The 19,861-nt window shown below is 40.2% G+C and overlaps 1 protein-coding gene across 1 annotated transcript in view; it reads right to left on the bottom strand.

Moving 5' to 3' along the window:
- Positions 1-17,103, bottom strand: part of ENTPD7 (ectonucleoside triphosphate diphosphohydrolase 7) — a gene marked incomplete at its 5' end in the record, with an annotated part of 30,734 nt that extends 13,631 nt beyond the window's left edge. Inside the window, 3 exons of the mRNA XM_068961797.1 lie at positions 1,770-1,920; positions 2,168-2,373; positions 16,907-17,103. Coding sequence (XP_068817898.1) covers positions 1,770-1,920; positions 2,168-2,373; positions 16,907-17,103 — 554 coding nt within the window. The remainder of the gene's footprint in view (positions 1-1,769; positions 1,921-2,167; positions 2,374-16,906) is intronic.
- Positions 17,104-19,861: the final 2,758 nt, after the last annotated feature.

Genomic DNA, 19,861 nt, shown 5'->3' with positions numbered 1-19,861 from the left:
CACGTGTGTCATCCACACTCTCCCAAGGGTTTGCAAAATTCTGAATGACGGTGGTGGCGGTAGTGTTTAGTCTCTCAGTTGTATCCAATTCTTTTGCAAGCCCATGGACTGCCAGGCTCCTCTGTCTATGGGAATTCCCAGGCAAGAATACTGCAGTGGGTTGCCATGTCCTCCTCCAGGGGATTTCCCCAACCCAGGAATTAAACCCACATCTCCTGCATTGGCAGGTGAGTTCTTTACCACTGAGCCACCTGGAAAATCACCTGGGAAGAATGATGTATTACTTTCGTCAAAAACAAAAATTCTACACTGCATGTGTAGTATGAGAACGATTTTGTAGAAGTTACATATAGATGTACAGATAGAAAGGAATAGAACAAAATGAAACAGTTTTGATAAGACAGTAGAATAATGACTTTTTTGCTTTTAAAATTTAATGATGTAAAGTTCTACATCATAAATTTCAGTTTTAGAAATAAGTAAAAACAACAAAAAAATTAAAACCAAAATGTTTGTGAAAATAAGGAGCTAGAAGGCCTTCAAGGAAGACAAATGGCTTCTCAACAGTAAACCAGAGAGGAAACCAGTAAGTCTGCACCTGAGCAGCAGGAAAGCAGTGCACTGAAAGATGCGCTGGCACAGACTGTACTGTGTGGCCTGTCTGGCACAAGCTGAATGGGGCCCTATACACATGACAGAGGTTTTCACTGCTGTTGGCCAAACATACAAAATGAAGTTCTGTGCAAAGGGAACTCCTAATTATCAAGGAAAAATATTTAAGCTAATAAAAAATACTGATGACTATGAGACTGTGGACATTCCAGAAGGATGGATGCTCAAGTTAAGGGGGCTCATTCCTACCTACCCCAAAACCATAGTAAGTGTACAGGGGTCAGGGAGGTGTCAAAGGGGAGAAATCACAAACAAGGAGGGATCAGACCTAAGTATAGCCACTGCCTCTTCCTTTTCCTCCTCCTCTAGGATTAGGTGACAAAAATGCCAGGCTAAACTGCCAAGGTCATATGGAAAAAACTTACCTGACAAGTGATGAAAAACCTGGTCTCAAGCCATGGAGACCGAGCTTGCAGGCAGCACCAGCTGTCACCAGGAAGCCAGGCAAAGTTACAGAGAAAACTCAAATCTTACCAGAGCCCTCCTACTAGGCCCCAGGTACCCAGTCCCTCAGGTGACCTTCCTACCACCCTTGTGAAATTATGCTTCCCCTCTGGGCTTCCCTGGTGCCTCAGACGGTGAAGAATCTGCCTAGTGAAGAATTAGCCTGCAGTGCAGGAGACCCATGTTCGAACCTCAGGTCAGGAAAATCCCCTGGAAAAGGAAATGGCAACCCACTCCAGTATTCTTGCCTAGGAAATCCCATGGACAGAGGAGCCTGCTGGGCTACAGTCCATGGGGTCACAAAGAGTTGGACATGACTGAGTGACTAACACTTTCACTTTCTAGGTGCTAGATAATGATCCAAAGTTATCACCATCACTGCTGCTCCTAACCCTGATCAAAACTAAAAATCATTACAGCCATCTCAAATAGATATTGATCCCAAAGAAGCAAATGCCATGGATGTGTGGTAAGCGGTTGTGAAATAACGGGTTGTAGGTTGGCTCTGCTCTATTTTGAGCAGGAAGTCTTTTAGTGCCACCTGCCAACTCTGTGTGATGTACCCACATCCCGCCTTCAGATTAGGAACGACAGAGAATAATGCATGAAACCGCACTTTCAACTCTCGTGCCACCCACCCTCCTGTGTCTCACCTCTCGGGAAGAAGCCTCATGCCTGCCGTGCAGAGGATGTAAAGGGGGGTCTCCTTGTGCTTCCTCACAGGCACATGAGCAGCAGCAAAGCTCAGCAGAGGACGAAGGTAATCGCTGGCATGTTCTGGAGTGTCTGCCATTGCAGAGATTCCTTAAATAAGTTAAAATACTTTCATTAAAGAGCAGATCACAGAGACTCAGAAGACTGATATCCCATAAGGTTCTGTCTAGGTCCTAATCATTTATTTATTTCATAACAGTAGGACAACAATGAATCCCTCGTATTATCCAGAATCTCCAGAAGAAAAGGGTAGCTTGCTTTCTCCCTCTTCTCTTCTCTCCTCTCATTTCTGGAGCAGATAAAAGAGATCAACAATGATTTAAATTCCATTTAGTACCTGGCTTGATTTTTTTAACCACTGGTTGGCTGTTTCGGTCTCTCATCTGTTTGATGTCCAATAAGTCATGAGGATTCCCATTATGTCTTGGCCAGAAATAAACAAAAATCCGAGAGCCACTGCTGCCACAGTCCACAACAAGTCCATAATTCAGATCTGGGTCTTCAGTGTCAGTAGCTTCAAGATCTCCTACTCGAGCCAAATACCTAAGCCGGGCAGAAAGAGGAACTAGTGTTAAGCGAATAGCACCACCACTTAATTCTTCTGTTCACGAGTCTTCATTAAGTGGCTACATGTGCCAAGCACATGGGACTACACATCCTAACAAAGGAATGAAATAATATTGACCATATTTACTGACATACATGACGCAACAGCTGGTTTACACTGAAATTACATAACTAGAAGTTTGGGAGTAGTTCTGAAACTGGCCAGGGTAGCAAATCTTTTACTAAGCATTAAAGGGTTTCTTGGAGAAGGCAATGGCACCCCACTCCAGTACTCTTGCCTGGAAAATCCCATGGACGGAGGGGCCTGGTGGGCTGCAGTCCATGGGGTCACTAAGAGTCAGACACGACTGAGCGACTTCACTTTCACTTTTCACTTTTATGCATTGGAGAAGGAAATGGCAACCCACTCCAGTATTCTTGCCTAGAGAATCCCAGGGATGGGGGAGCCCGGTGGGCTGCCGTCTATGGGGTCGCACAGAGTCGGACACGACTGAGGCGACGCAGCAGCAGCAGCAGCAGCAAAGGGTTTCTAGGCCTGAATAAATACTGAGCCACTAAGGGTAGTTTGCTACGCACACTAGATAACTAAGGCAATCCTAATTTCATTTCTATTTATCTAAACTTTCTTTATATAAACATGAAGAATATGGCAGAATGATGCCTGACAGCAGGAAGATGGAACAAGTAAAGATGCTACCATCGAAACCCCAAGGTTTGAGTCTCAGCTCTAGCACTTTCTATGCTTTGAGACCGTCAGGAAATTACTTAACTTCTCTCAGGTAATTTCCTCATCTGGGAAATCAGGGTAGTTGGGAGTCTCTACCCTCAGAGAGGCAATGGGTATTAAGCAGTCCGCAGCTGCAGTGCTAACAGATAGGTGCTGTGCCACTATCCCTGCTCTCACGGTTACATGGTAAGGATAGGGAGAACTAGCAGAAGATGCTCTGGGGGAAAGGGCTGAAAAGTTCAGAAAGAAAAGAAGGCTGAAAGCTGGTAAAATCCTTCTTCTGAGTGGTGAGACTTCAATAAATATTAAAGTTAAAAAATTAAATAAATATTAAAGTTTCCTCAGAGTGTGAGGGCCTGAAAAGTACAAACATCACTGATGACTTCTTTCAAAGGTTTCATCTGAAGAGGAGACCAGCGAGAACGGCTTTTAGCTCATTACTCAAAAAAAGGAGAGCTCTTTCTTGGTGCTATTATACAATGCATGGTAGGCAGACTAAAATTTTGTCTTCTAGATTCTTTGAAATTTGAATAAAATTACTATAGATTGAGCTAATAATTGAATGAATACCTTCAAAGGAATACTGTGAATTTTTCCAAGTAATACTGCCCCCTCCCCCAGAACAATCTTGTTTGTGTTTGCTGGTGATTTCACATTGCTACACAAAGTTCCTTATTTTGGACAGAAAGCAAACTTGATGAAAAGAAGACCATATAAAAACAGTTCTAAAATCAAAAAGTAGGGCTGAGTACCTTTCCTATTCTAAAACACAAAATGCATTTTTTTTTAAAAGAGAGGAACATACGTTTGAGCTTGTGTGCTAAGTTGCTTCAGCTGTGTCTGACTCCATAGGGTCACAGAGTTGGACATGACTGAAGCAACTTAGCACAAACGCACATAATCCTGTAAATTATTGCATCGGATAGGGTCAAGGAGATGAGATAGGATAGGATAGGATAGGATAGGATAGGATATGAGAGTTGTGGTAAGTGAAGCAGATGGTAAAAATCTGTTTCACACTAGAAAGTTTACAGTCTTAAAGATTCCGTTCCACCACAAACTTGCCCATTCTAATCAAATTACTGGGCTGCAATGGGCTCACAATCCACCAAACAACTCTTAACAGGTCACTTCTATCACAGGAAAGTTAGGCAGACATCTGGGTGCCACAGACAGAAAAGAAACAGGCAAGATAATCCATGCCCCAAATGACTTTTCATTTCTCATCAGCAATTCTACTTCACAGATCTATATCTGCTTTCCGTCTCTGAAAACCACTCTTTCTATCTCTCTTTGACAAGATTCTGTATCCTGTCCCCTCCTACTTAATGAATAACTTTTCCCAGTACATTGGTTCTCAAAATTTGTGGGCTCAGGACCCCTTTTTACAGTCTTAAAATTAGTGAACTCCAAACAGCTTTTGCATACATGGGTTATATCCATCTACATTTACCATGTTAGAAAATAGAACATTTAAAATATTTATTAATTTAGACATAATAGTAAATTCAATACATATTAACAAATTTTATGAACAATAACTATTTTCTAAAACAAAAAAGTTAGAAGTGTGGTGGTGTTTTAGAGTTTTGCAAATCTCTTCAGTGTCTGAATTAATAGAAGATAGCTAGATTCTCATATTTACTTCTGTACTCAACCTGTTATAATAAGTTATTTTGACTGAAGCATGTGAAGAACGACAGAGGATGAGATGGTTGGATGGCATCACCAACTTGATGGACATGAGTTTGAACAAGCTCCCAGAGTTGGTGATGAACAGGGAAGCCTGGCATGCTGCAGTCCATGGGGTCGCAAAGAGTCGGACATGACTGAGCGAATGAACTGAGCTGACAGATATGAGGAAAATCAAGCTTCACATAATGTTGCTTGAAAAGAGAATAGTACTTCAACAGCCTTTTTAGATTACTGTGGACATTCTCCTTTGACACTACACTGAAAGTTGACAAGTGGAGTTTCTTACAGGTTGGTGGCAATGTGGAATCTAAACTCTGAGAACTTTTCATACCGTTACATTAAAATGCACTGGTCTATCTTTCACTTTAAATTGCTTTTATTCACACATGATGTTGTCACATCATATACTGAAGACTACTGGTTCATTGAGCTATGCAAATCTTAACACTGACATATTTCATTCTACCAAAAACCACATACTTTCATTAATATCACCACCAATTTTATCAAAAAAGTCTTTGAAGTATTGGGAAGCAAAACTTCTGAGATATTGGGAAGCACACTCACAGTGGCAGAAACAAATATCCCAAACTTCTACTTTTCACTTAGAAGTTCAAATTTTATCATTGGCAATAAATACTGATAGTAATTTTCTGTGAAGCGATAGGTTTTTACTTCATTCATTTTCAAGCAAATGTCTTACGAAATACATAGTTGTTCTGACAGTTATTCTTTCAAGTGAAAAATAGTATGATAAAAGCAGGGCTGTATTCAGCTCACAACTCAAACAACTGCCTAAGTGCTTTTCCTTGAGACAACCTGCGTATATAGCAAAGTGCTTAATGCATATTTCCCATTTTGTCACACAGAACATTAAAATGATATTCTTAAGTGGAACTTGACTTTCCTTCCCATTGCAATTGTGCAACAGTGAAGACACCATAATTACTGCTTTAATTTGGCGCTCTATCTTGATTTGTGCTAAAGCACTAGCAGTCTTACCCAACATTGCTTTTGTATCATCAGTGTAAATGCCAACTCAGTGAAAAAAACAAATACTATCACCACAGCCAAAAGGTAGAAGCATCTGTCCATGATAGATGAATAAACAACATGTGTTATATACATACAATGGAATATGATTCAGCCTTAAAAAAAAAAAGGATATCCTGTCATGTGCTATAACACGGGTGAACCTTGAGGACATCAGGCTAAGTGAAATACGTCAGTCACAAAAGACAAACACTATATAATTCCACTTATGAAAATATGAAAAATAAGCAAATTCACAGAATCAGAAAATAGAATAGTGGTTACCAGGGGCTGGGGGTAGGGAAAAAATTAGGGTTGTTGTCTAATGAGTGTAGAGTTTCAGATTTGCAAGATGAAAAAGTTCTGGAGATTGGCTGCATAACAATGTGAAGATACTTAACATTTAAAAACAATTAAGATGATAAATTGTGTTATGAATTTTTTAAACACAAAATGTGTTAGTATTTTTATTGAAATAGTTTTGGCCTTACAGATCCCCTAAAAGGGTCTCAGAGACTTCCAAGGGTTACTTTGAGAGCCGCTACTTGAACACAATCTTGATTCTAACAAACATCTGTCTGTTTTTCTTCCTATTCCTTCCCCTTTCCCTTCTTTGACATGGTTTTCCAGTTCTTAAGAAGCCTCCAATCAACAATGCCGATGCTTGTAATGTTCACAATGACCTGGAGTGTCATTATTCTCTTTAAGCAGTTTGCTTATATTTCAGGCTGAGCCCTAAGATTTCTTTCGTATTTGTTTGCTCCCTCTCCATTTAGGTTCTCAGTTTCTCAAGATTGAGTTCATTAACTGTATGCCCCAATACAGTCGGAATGTTCCTCACATTTCTCCAATATGTATCAATCAATACTGACTGGGTTTGGCCTAGAGATCACAATATGAAGCTGCTGGTCTGTTAACAATTCACCTAAGTCTTTGTATAGCTATACTCAAAATCAGTTGGTCTCTTTCTTAGAAAATTTCAGTGCCTTTCCAAAGCATCCTGTCATCCTCTTTGGTTCCTGTCACAGTAAGAAACCTTAAAACTCTAATATGGGTACAACTCAACTTTGCTTTCTTTTCTCTTAAAGTCGCCATGTGTGCATTGGCAGAAAAAGGTCAGCTGACACTACAATACAAGAAAGAAAGATAGTTTAATTAGGTCCCATTTGTTTATTTTTGCTTTTATTTCCAATATTCTGGGAGGTGGGTCACAGAGGATCCTGCTGCGATGTATGTCAGAGAGTGTTTTGCCTATGTTCTCCTCTAGGAGTTTTACAGTTTCTGGTCTTACATTTAGATCTTTAATCCATTTTTAGTTTATTTTTGTGTATGGTGTTAGAAAGTGTTCCAGTTTCATTCTTTTACAAGTGGTTGACCAGTTTTCCCAGCACCACTTGTTAAAGAGATTGTCTTTAATCCATTGTATATTCTTGCCTCCTTTGTCAAAGATAAGGTGTCCAAAGGCACGTGGATCTATCTCTGGGCTTTCTATTTTGTTCCACTGATCTATATTTCTGTCTTTGTGCCAGTACCATACTGTCTTGATGACTGTGGCTTTGTAGTAGAGCCTGAAGTCAGGCAGGTTGATTCTTCCAGTTCCATTCTTCTTTCTCAAGATTGCTTTGGCTATTCGAGGTTTTTTGTATTTCCATACAAATTGTGAAATTATTTGTTCTAGCTCTGTGAAAAATACTGCCGGTAGCTTGATAGGGATTGCACTGAATCTATAAATTGCTTTGGATAGTATACTCATTTTTACTATATTGATTCTTCCGATCCATGAACATGGTATATTTCTCCATCTATTAGTGTCCTCTTTGATTTCTTTCACCAGTGTTTTATAGTTGTCTATATATAGGACTTTAGTTTCTTTAGGTAGATATATTCTTAAGTATTTTATTCTTTTCATTGCAATGGTGACTGGAATTGTTTCCTTAATTTCTCTTTCTATTTCCTCATTATTAGTGTATAGGAATGCAAGGGATTTCTGTGTGTTGATTTTATATCCTGCAACTTTACTATATACCTAATTAAACTTAAAAGCTTCTGCACAACAAAGGAAACTCTAAGCAAGGTGAAAAGACAGTCTTCAGAATGGGAGAAAATAATAGCAAATGAAGCAACTGACAAACAACTAATCTCAAAAATACACAAGTAACTTCTGCAGCTCAATTCCAGAAAAATAAACAATCCAATCAAAAAATGGGCCAAAGAACTAAATAGACATTTCTCCAAAGAAGACATACAGATGGCTAACAAACACATGAAAAGATGCTCAATATCACTCATTATCAGAGAAATACAAATCAAAACCACAGTGAGGTACCATTTCACGGCAGTCAGAATGGCTGCGATACAAAAGCCTACAAGTAATAAATCCTGGAGAGGGTATGGAGAAAAGGGAACCCTCTTGCACTGTTGGTGGGAATGCAAACTAGTACAGCCACTATGGAGAACAGTGTGGAGATTTCTTAAAAAACTGGAACTAGAACTGCCTTATGACCCAGCAATCCCACTGCTGGGCATACACACCGAGGAAACCAGAATTGAAAGAGACACATGTACCCCAATGTTCATCGCAGCACTGTTTATAATAGCCAGGACATGGAAGCAACCTAGATGTCCATTAGCAGATGAATGGATAAGAAAGCTGTGGTATATATACACAATGGAGTATTACTCAGCCATTAAAAAGAATACATTTGAATCAGTTTTAATGAGGTGGATGAAAATGGAGCCTATTTTATAGAGTGAAGTAACCCAGAAAGAAAAACACAAATACAGTATATTAACGCATATATATGGAATTATAAAGATGGTAATGATAACCCTGTATGCGAGACAGCAAAAGAGACACAGATGTATAGAACAGTCTTTTGGACTCTGAGGGAGAGGGAGAGGGTGGGATGATTTGGGAGAATGGCATTGAAACATGTATAATATCATATATGAAACAAATTGCCAGTCCAGGTTCGATGCATGATACTGGATGTTTGGGGCTGGTCCACTGAGATGATTCAGAGGGATGGTACAGGGAGGGAGGAGGGAGGGGCGTTCAGGATGGGGAACACGTGTATACCTGTGGCAGATTCATGTCAATGTATGGCAAACCAACACAATATTGTAAAGTAATTAACCTCCAATTAAAATAAATAAATTTATATTTTTAAAAAAAAGAGAGAAAAGATAGGGCCAGAGGGCATTTATGTTATACTTTCCACTTGAATCTCTAATCAGTAGCTGCAGGCTGCAAGAAGTCTCTATGTTTCTCATCTTCCATACAGATGAGTAACTGAAGAAAAATTCTTCCCTTTGGCTTGAAGTAATAGTATCATCTTTTTCTGGAATTCTGACCTCTTATGATCTATTCAGGCTTCTTAGAAGCCCTTCCTCATCTAGGCTCCTAACAAAGATGCATCACTGGTCCTTTCTTGGATATTTTCATTTCTGATTTGCAATCCTAGACTTAGCCATCATGATTAATTACTTGCATTGCTGAATCCTCCTGCTTTGCTGACACTGCACTAAGTCAATCCCTAAAAAGGACTTAAAGCCCAAGAGAAAAACTCCAAAAGCTTTGGAATCCCTCATACCCACTGTTCCAGGAGACATCCAATTTACCATCACATGCACTTACCCCTGCCTCAAACCCACAAATCCCTTTTATATGAGAAGCATGATCTCCCTCCAGTCACTGCTGAGTCAGTGAAAAGAAAGATACCCACATATACATTACCCAAGGTAGAACTGGAAGACAATTGGCTTTTCGCTGCCATTATCCTCAAAACATTAACAGCATTAGAGCAATAACTGACCAAGCCATTAGTGTACAAAATCAACACAAATTATACCACTTCTAGAGTTCAAAAAGAACTCAGTAACATGCCAAAAGTCCACTAAAGTAGCCCCCATTAGCATGGAGCTACCACCTCTTTGATGAATTGTCATCATCCCAACTCTGTTCAAGGCTCAAAACCAAATATAATGACATTATAGCCAAAGTAGCTGTGCATGACTGAAGATAGTACTACATGCCCAGAAAAGCATCTTGTAAGGTTACTACTTACTTCCTAACAAGATTAATCAGAGCAGTCAGAAACATTTATAATTTAAAGCTCTGCTTATAAACACTATGAACATCATTAAGGACAAGCAAATGAATAAATACAAAAAAATGTCTTCCATTTCACCAGCAAAATCTCTGAATTGCTCCACTATACATTAGAATCCTTAACTTCATCTGTATATTTGTTTATCATTTTTATTCTAACCATAAGTCATGGCTCCTTTTCACTTGCTTTAAACAGAATTAAAACTCCTAAAGAAGGCCACTATTGAGCCAATCACTGACACAGAAGCTCTCACTCAGTTATTCCCAGGTAGCAAAGGAAGATGAAGGCACCTTTCAGTAGCTACCAAAGGCATTCTTCAGAACAATAAGCCAGACAAAGTTTTTGTTGGTGGTGATGCTTAGTTGTTAAGTCATGTCCAATTCTTTTATGACTCTATGGACTGTAGCCTGCCAGGCTCCTCTGTCCATGGGGTTCTCCTGGCAAGAATACTGGAGTAGATTGCCATTTCCTTCTACAGGGGATCTTCCCAACCCAGGGATTGAACCTGGGTCTCCTGCTTGGCAGGCAGATTCTTTAGCCACCTGGGAAGCCCTACCAAAAAGTGAACATCATCAAACATTAAGGTGAAAAAGAAATGTACTGAATACAACAGTTCACTGTTTGTCTTGCACAATATACATGTATACATGCTAAAAAGAATCCCTTAAACTAAAAATTAGTAATATAGTTTAACAATTTACCAGCATCCAGGGCTAGCACATTCCAGAACTTTCTGACCTGGTGGAAATATTTCCCATCTGAACTGTCTGATAGGATAGCTACTGGCCACACATGGCCAATGAAACCTAAAATGTGACAAGCGCAAAGAAGGAACTGTGCAGACAGTATTTGTTAAGTAAGTGAATAAATGAATGAATAAATGGGTGAACAATACAAAGTAAGTCTGATGAAGTTGTTGCAGCACACAGTATATGGCACATGCTAGATAAACAGTTGACTAAAACACATCTAACAAAAAATATTCTTAAAGATAGCTTTGCTGTGCATGTCAGGGGAGGACAAAGGGTATATGAGAAATCTCTGCAATTCTGCTCAATTTAGCTGTGAACCTAAAATTGGTCTAAAAAATAAAGTTCATTTTAGAAGCATAAATCAAAAAATGGTTCTGGATTCAAACCTTACTGACATTCATCAATCTCTAAATTTACCTTTTTCTAAATTCTAGTTCTCAGGTAAACCTGCTTTCTCCTTCAGTACCAATGTGAATACATGTTTATATAACAATTCTTTGGTTTTGATATTGAGGGAAAACCCCCATTCATGCTTCTAAAATTTGGGCCCATATCATCACCAAAGTGATATGATAGGTTCCACCAATGACTGAAAAAATTCAAATTAAAATACAGTTTTCAATATAATTTGAAAAAATTCAAACTAAAATATTTTTCACAATTTAAATCAGAAAAAAAATGACTATTAAATGTATGTGATATAAAAATCACAACTACAAGTCCTTGTCCTAATTTTTTTATAAGGTATTGAACTTAGTGATGGGTATTTCCCTCAATTCCTAGTTATTTGCTTAATCATTTTATCATCAGCTAATGCTCACTGGTGCCTAACAGTAACAGCCACCACAAAAAACAAATTCTGGAAGAAAAATTTTAAATGGAGTTAGTACTGCCCCTTACCTTCATTTACCTTCATTGTATATTTGCAGGGCAGAAAACAGAGAACAGAAAAAAATCAAGATTATTTCAAATAATACTGATAAGCCTAACATCCGCAGTGCACACCAGGCAGTCCTAGATGCTTTTCTTTTTTAATCCAAATGACAAGGCAAGCATTTTTTACCTCTACTTTATATTTAAAGAAATGAGATACCAGAGTACAACACCTGTCTAAGATCACTCAACTAGAAAATGATGGGCTGATTAACTCTAAAATCAACCCTCTTTCCCTATACCACAATGCCATGTTCCCAGATAAATATAACTGAACTGTAGAACAGTGCTTCCCAACTTAGGCTGTATATTAGAATCTCCTTGAGAAAAGGTCCAGTTATTTGTATTTTATAAAGGTCCCCAAATGATTCAGGGGCTTCCCTGTTGGCTCAGATGGTAAAGAATCCACCAGCAATGAAGGAGACTGGGTTCAGTCCCTAGGTTGGGAAGATCCCCTGGAGAAGGAAATGGCTACCCACTCCAGTATTCTTGCCTGGAGAATTCCATGGACAGAGGAGCCTGGTGGTCTACAGTCCATGGGGTCAAAAAGAGTGGGACATGGCTGAGTGACTAACACACTTTTCTCATAGAATTGAATACCACTATAGAAATGGTCTGTAGAAAATCTGAGTTATTGAGTCTACTTTTAATAAATTTCCTCTCTCCTGCCTACTGTCAAGATATCAGCATATTATTAATTACTGCCATCAGTGTGTCCATATCTAATGACCACCATACCCTTCCCACTACCACCATTCTAACTGGCTATTACCTGCTATGTCTGAGACAAGAGAGAACCAGGCTAATTAAAACAGTATGTACATGTACACAGTGGTATATTTTAAATGGACAACCAAAAAGGACCCACTGTATAGGACAGAAAACTCTGCTCCATAATATGTAACAACCTAAATGGAAAAATAATTTGAAAAGAATAGATGCATGTATATGTATAATTGAATGACTTTACTGTATACCTGAAACTAACACAATATTGTTAATCAACTACACTCTAAAAATAAAAACTTAAAAAAACAAAAATACAGTTTGTAGAACAAAAGCAAAGAGGCTCTATTTGAGAGTCTAACTTATCACTACAGTACACAAGCTCCTAGTACATGAATTTAGTGACATCAAATATGGTTACTCATAAGCCTCTTCTGGTTAATTTCTGCTTTTTAATTTTATTCCTGATTCTTGACTATGTACAGTCCCTGATTCTTTGTTCCTGATTCTACACAGTTAAACTATTATCTCATTGGGAAACAATTATTCCCTCACATCTGCCTTCCTACCTAGATTACAAACTCCTTGAGTTCAGGAGCCACGTTTTATTCACCTTTGTACTCTAGCGTCTAGCTCAGTGTCTCACATACTGCAAGCTCTCAACAGATGCTTGTTTCCTAAATGCCTCATATAGGCAGCCATGAGTGAAGTTTAAGGACACGTGGTAATTTGTGGCCATATGCAAACAACCTTTCCATAAAGAACAAGGAGCTCTAAGGCTATATGGCTACTGGCTGCTTAGCCAGAGCATTACAGTGTATAAAGATTTTGTCAGGGGTGTGAGGATTTTGTTAAGTCACTATACAAGCACAGTCTGAGTGTTCCTTAGCTCTGGGGCTAACTTGTTTCAGTTAATTCAGCACAAGTATTTATTGAATCTGGCCACCTGAGTTTAGTAGTAGATGAGAACTATCAGATCACTCCACCTCCAATGAGTCCCTCATTGGGAAATGCATTTTCTTCTCTCCATCATCTCTCTATTGGAGTATTCCAATTTATTCTCCATAATGCCACCAAAGTGGCCTTTTCTTAAAAAGCAGTTCTGATCACATCACTCTTCAAAGTTGTTCAAAGTCTTCCCTCTACCCTTAAGATAATGTCTAAACCCCCTAAATGGAGAAGGCAATGGCACCCCACTCCAGTACTCTTGCCTGGAAAATCCCATGGGCAGAGGAGCCTGGCAGGCTGCAGTCTATGGGGTTGCTAATGGTCAGACACGACTGAGCAACTTCACTTTCACTTTTCACTTTCATGCATTGGAGAAGGAAAAGGCAACCTACTCCAGTGTTCTTGCCTGGAGAATCCCAGGGACGGGGGAGCCTGATGGGCTGCCGTCTATGGGGTCGCACAGGGTCGGACATGACTGAAGTGACTTAGCAGTAGCATCAAACCCCCTGAAATGGCTTAACAGGCCCAGTCTGATCTGTCCCTCTAGCTGTACAGATCACCACTCACTGCCTAGTAGTCCTTATTCTAGCCATATTATCCTACAAATAAGTCCATAATTAGACCATGCTATGTTCCAATGAGAAACTCTGCTCAAATATGTCGAGAAAATCTCAATAAGCATTTAAAACACTCAAATTATGGACTGAGTTTTCTAAAGCTAACAGGTTTCTCAAGACCAATTGTTAATAACTCTGTCATCGATCTAAAGAAGTGTTTCCTCTTTGAAAAGGAAGAAAGAAAAATACAAAACAATACTGTTACTGGAGGGGGAAAGTTGAAAACAAACTTCTTGAAAAAAAGCACCAAGGTCTCCATGCTGTAGTTCCTATCACTCAGCACATAGTGGCCCGTCAATAAATGTTTGTTGAATGTTTTAATGAATGAATGACCAAAGTGAATAGGAAATGAGAAATTCTGGGGACAGAACAACCCAGAAATATTAAGGGGAGGATGCATGTGTTCCAATTCTGACCAAAAAAAGACTCAAGGAAAGAGTTGCTGGAGGTTTCCAGGAAGGGTCTTCATTCTTTTAAGAGAGCATGGAAAGACCTGTTTCTCTCCTATAGGACACGAGTGAGAATGGAGGTAGCCCTGGCTGCTATTGTACAATGACTTAGTATGCTGACAAAATGGGCAACTGAGACAGAGACTTCCATCCTGAGAGCCAATGTTGAACTTGTGGTCCTTCTACCCATGGACTTCTCATTCTGTGAGCCAATAAACATTCTTATTATGTAAGTCAGTCTGACTATTACTTGTAGCCCAAAGCCTCCTAATTGATACTTTCTGGGAAGCCGTAAGGAGAAAATCATGTTGCAGATGATGAACACAACATATTACCACTTCATTCTGTAACCTAACCAGAAACTAATCTTTAAAAAATAGCAAAACTCGGATTTTCCTGATAGTCCAGTGGCTTAGATTCTGCACCCCAATGCAGGGGAGCAGGGTTCGATCCCTGGTCAGGGAACTGGATCCCACATGCTGAAATTAAGACCCAGTGTATCTGAATAGAATAAAATAAATTTAAAAAATAAAAAATAGCAAAATAACTGTTTTAAAGGAATATAGATCTTCTATGCACTGGTAAGCTATATCAAATAAAAGCTACATTAAATGATTCCAAATGTATTTTCTGTGAAAAAAGGTATTCAGCTCTCATGGAACTAACAATAGGTTAGACTCACAGAAGAAAATACTAATGAATTGGAAGGCACAACAATATAAAATATTCAGAAAAACACAGAGAGAAAAAGACTGGGGAAAAAAAAAAAAGTGAGGGGAACGTAAGTGGGTATGACTCAACATATGTCACTGGAGACACCAAAGGAAAAGTGGGAGAGTATAGAAAAATATTTGAAGAAATAATATTAACATTTTCCCAAATTTGATTAAAAATTATAAATCCATAGTCCCAAGAATAAAGAAATCACAAACATAAGAATCAGGAAGAAAACTACACCAAAGCCCATTACAATCAAATTGTTTAAAACCAGTGATAAAGAGAAAACCTTAAAAGCAGCCAGAGGAAGACACAATACGTACAGAGAAAACAAAGAAAAAAATGACAAAAAAAAGAAAAAAATGACAACAGAGCTCTCCTAAGACAAGCCAGAAGACAGTGACGCATCATCTGTAAAGTAAAGAAAGAGGAAAAAAAAAAGATCAACCTAGACTTCCATACTCGGTGGACATTTCTTTTAAATGGAAAGCAAAATAAAGACTTTTCCAGTCATATAAAAGTTGAAAGAATTCACCAACCACAGATTCATACTACTAGAAATGTTAAAGGAAGACCATTAGGCAAAAGGAAAATGATACGTGGAAATATGAAATGTACACAAAGGCACGAAGAGGCCCAGAAATGGTAAATATACAACCTTTTTTTTCTTATTTTTAAAAACCTCTTTAAAAAATAATTGAATGCTTAAGGCAAAAATCATAATGTATGGTAGAGCCTCAACATGGAGAAGAAGTAAGAAGTAAGACAACAACAGCACCAAGGTCAAGGAGAAAGAGAAGAATGAAAGTACACTGTGGTTAAGTTTCTACACTGTGCGAAGAGGTATATTACTTGAAGTAGTAAGTTAAAAATGTATACTCTAAGCCTTAAACCATAAAGCAACTACTGAAAAACTAAAAAACAGAATTATATCTAACAAAACAACAAAGGAGATAAAATGGAATCATAAAAAAATGTATTCAAGAAAAGGGGGGGTAAAGAGGAAAGACAAACAAAGAACAGATGTGACAAGCAGAAAACAAACAGCAAGATAGATCAAACCCTGAAGATAACTGATTAATGGAAAAACCTGAACAGCCCACATAAAAGGCACACATTGTCAGACTGGGTAAAAAGACTCACCTAAACTCTGTCTACCAGAAGCACACTTGAAATACAAAGAAACTAAAAGGCTAAAACTAAAAGAATGGAAAAACATCTATCATGCTAACACTAATCACAAGAAAGCTGAAACTGCAACAGAAATACCAGGCTAGTAGATTTCAGAGCAAAGAATACAATCAAAGATAAAGAGTCATTTAACAACCATAAAAGGGTCAATTCATCAAGAGCAGGTAACAATTGTAAACATTTATGCACCCAGTAAGTCAGCCCACCAAAACAAGGAAAGAGAAACATGCCTTTCATGGTTGAAAGGTAGCATTAGCATTTCTCAATCAGAACTGAACATTGCCAAAATAGGCATTAAGATCTTTTTAATGTAGTAAGTGGCATGCAGTTTTAACTAAAAGTGCAGTATTCCCCAGTATTCCCCAAAAGAGTCAAAGGTGGCTGTTGTTCAGTCGCCAAATTGTGTCCAACTCTTTGTGACCCCATGGACTGCAGCACCCCAGGCTTCTCTGTCTTTCTCTATCTCCTGGAGTTCACTCAAATTCGTGTCCATTGAGTCAGTAATGCTATCTAACCATCTCATCCTAAGGTAGCAGTATGTTAAACAGCTTATCAAAATATTTATGACTTCACTGCCAAAGCTGGTCAAAGCAATGTAAAGCTGACTCACCTTTCATATTGCCTATCTCGTGGTGATGAAGCACCCCAATGTCGAAAGTCCATGATTAACATAAGTAAAAGGAGACAGGATATGAAGAAGAGTCCTAGAAATGCCACCCGCTGCCGGGGAAATGGGCTCACTGTGGGCACAGTGAAGTACCAGGAGGCTGGGCAGACGAAGGAAAAACTGATCCTGAAATAGGACAAACATTAGTAAGAAAAGTCTCTACAACTGAGTGCTAAAAATGGTTTTAAAACTAGATTAAAGCCCTTCCTAATAAAGACAAAAAATTTATGCCACCAGAAGTCTAAATGTTCATTTAGTCTCAAAGTTTAGAAAAGGACCTATATAGTTCATGGAGCTTTTACTATATAAACTAAAAAAGCCTTCTCTGCTCTTTTTCCAGAGTCTGCACTTCGGGGTGAAATTCAAAGAACTAACTTCATGTTAATGAAAAGATCACCAGTCTCCCTGTGCAAAACATACAACATTGAAAAATCAGAGCACTTGCAACAGTCCCACCAAGAATACTGTCAAAAAAAAACAGAAGAGACAATTTATTAACTGATTTTTAAAACTATTTTAATGGGTAACATATACACACAGTTAAAAAAAAAAAAATCAGTTTAAAGGATATATAGTGGAGATTGAGTCTTGTGCCTTAACCCCTCCTTTCCCTCTCAGAGGCAACCACTATTACCCAGGGATATTCTGTGTGTGTGTGTGTGTGTGTGTGTGTGTGTGTGTCTCACTCAGTGTTTGTGTGTATGTGTGTGTCTTTCATTCAGTCATGTCTGACTTTGCAATCCCACTGTTACCCAGGGACATTCTATGTGTGTGTGTGTCGCTCACTCAAGTCGTGTCTGACTCTTTGCAATCTCATGGACTTTATGCATACACAAGAATAAATACATACCATCAAGGTAATATATCTGTGTATGTGTGTCTGTGTGTATGTATCTCCACTCCTTTAGTTTTACACCGGTAGGTATACTGTCCTGCATCTTTCTCCATTTATCCTATTTGACAACTGTCTCATTTGGTACAAGTTGACCCACATATCCACATAAATCTTCTCTGAAACCTTCAGAGTATTATAATGTATGAATAAGTGTATTCAACTGTGAAGTTCACTTTTCATACTAATTCAAAAGGACCTCAGTCTGTTTTCAAAGTTCATTACAAAACAAAAAAATTTTTTTGTTTGTGTTTTTGTTTAACTTCCTCAAGGGGCACCTAGCCTTACTCAAATGGAAATCTGAAAGAACATTACAACCTAGTAGCACTTATTAGAACAGAGCGAGCACTCACTCAATCACCCCTGGGACACGGCTGAAAAGTATTGCGGTATCCGCCTTCAAAAGAATGCAACTCTGATCTTCTTTGCATCCATTTGACCATGCTGCAAAGTCCACATGCAGCATTAGAGTAAACCTCACTTGTAACAATCTCCCAAGGCCTCTCAACCTGCCTGCCAGCCCCCAACTGAGCTTCCAGCAGAGGATAAAGTGTGCAGTCTTACCTAGCCATGGGTTCCCTTCAGTGGTCTCAATGCCTGTCACCTCCTTTTCCTTTTGCCTTGAAAAGGTAGTCTCCTCGTCCTCGGCATCTCCTAAGTCTGCAGCCTGGAAAGAGTTGGTTGGGTTTCAGGTTCATCTCCAGCAGTGCCCACGAGACTATACCCCCATTCCCCCTCACGAGAAGCCATGGCGCCCACCCACTCCCCAGGCTCCCACTCCAGACGCGTTTGCTCTCGTTCCTGGGGCTCAGTGGACCCTACCCCGGCTCCCTGGGAGCCGGGTGTTCTAGAGGGCCGGCGACGTCCTCGAGTAACCCGCCGTCCCCAGGTGGCGGGGATGCGAGTTCCTCTTTCCCTGGACACCCCTTCGGGCCCCACAGCGTTCCCATGCTCACACTCACCGGTCGAACGGCCAGCCGGCTCCCTCGGCACCGTTCTTCTAGGTCCAGTAGCGCTCCAAGCAGCTTCTAACCGAGCCGGAAGGAGGCCCGGGCAGCTGGCGGCGCCACGTCCCCAAGGAAACCGCAGAGAGCCAATGACTGACAGGGAACCCGCGGAGAGGGATCCGCCCTCCTGAGCGAAGGGCAAACCAGCTCCGTCGTCCGCACGTCGGTCCGCCAGGGTGGCCAATCCCCTAGAGCGCTCGGCCTTAATGCCCGCCCCGGGATTTCCTGCGCGTCCAATCCAGAAGTGTGTCGTATGTGGCTCCGCCTGGATGGGCCGGCAGGGGTGCGCAAGCGGAGAGGTACCAAACTGCGCCCAGGTACCCAGCGGCTGCTGCCGTCTCGGTGGCGCGGGTTCTCTGCTGGCCTCTTTCTGAGGCTGTTTTCGGGACAGAGCCAATTGCCTTTGGGGGGAGTGGGGGTGGATGGGGGAAGGTTAGGAGCTGGGGGTTCCAGACAGAAGTGCGTTCCTTGCCTACAGCCAATCGGAGGTTTTGTGTCCACAAACCCTGCCCTCCAGAACGGCAGTTCTCCCTACAGTCTCTCAAACATGCCCCGGATTCCCTGTCTTGTCCCGTGAGAAAAAAAAAAAAAAACATAAACTGGGGACAATGACGACTACACCGAAGCACTTATATCCATTCATCCAACATTCAGTGAATGTCTACTGTGAGCCGGACATTACGAGCGGCTGTGTCCCTGCCGTCCCGGACCTTACGGTGATACACACAAGGATGTTTCTTGAATGTTGCTTTTCTGCCTTGGTTATATCAGGGGTTCCTCTCATTTCCAGGAGGGAACCGCTTGGACAGAATGAAGTCCAAGTCCTTACAAACGTGGCACACACATGGCCGTCCACGACTTGCCCATGCAGCTCCCTTTTTACGTTCACTGTTCACCTCCCTTTTTATGCTCCAGTCGCACACCTCTGGTTTCTGCCTCCTCCACCTCTCGCCTCCACCTGCCTTGATCCTCCTTGCCAGATAACTCAGCGTCGTCCCT

This window comes from Capricornis sumatraensis, chromosome 23 (assembly GCF_032405125.1).
Source record: "Capricornis sumatraensis isolate serow.1 chromosome 23, serow.2, whole genome shotgun sequence".
NCBI classification, from domain to species: Eukaryota; Metazoa; Chordata; class Mammalia; order Artiodactyla; family Bovidae; genus Capricornis; species Capricornis sumatraensis.
Note: the sequence above shows the minus strand (reverse complement) of the source record. Positions and strands in the feature narration are given on the sequence as shown.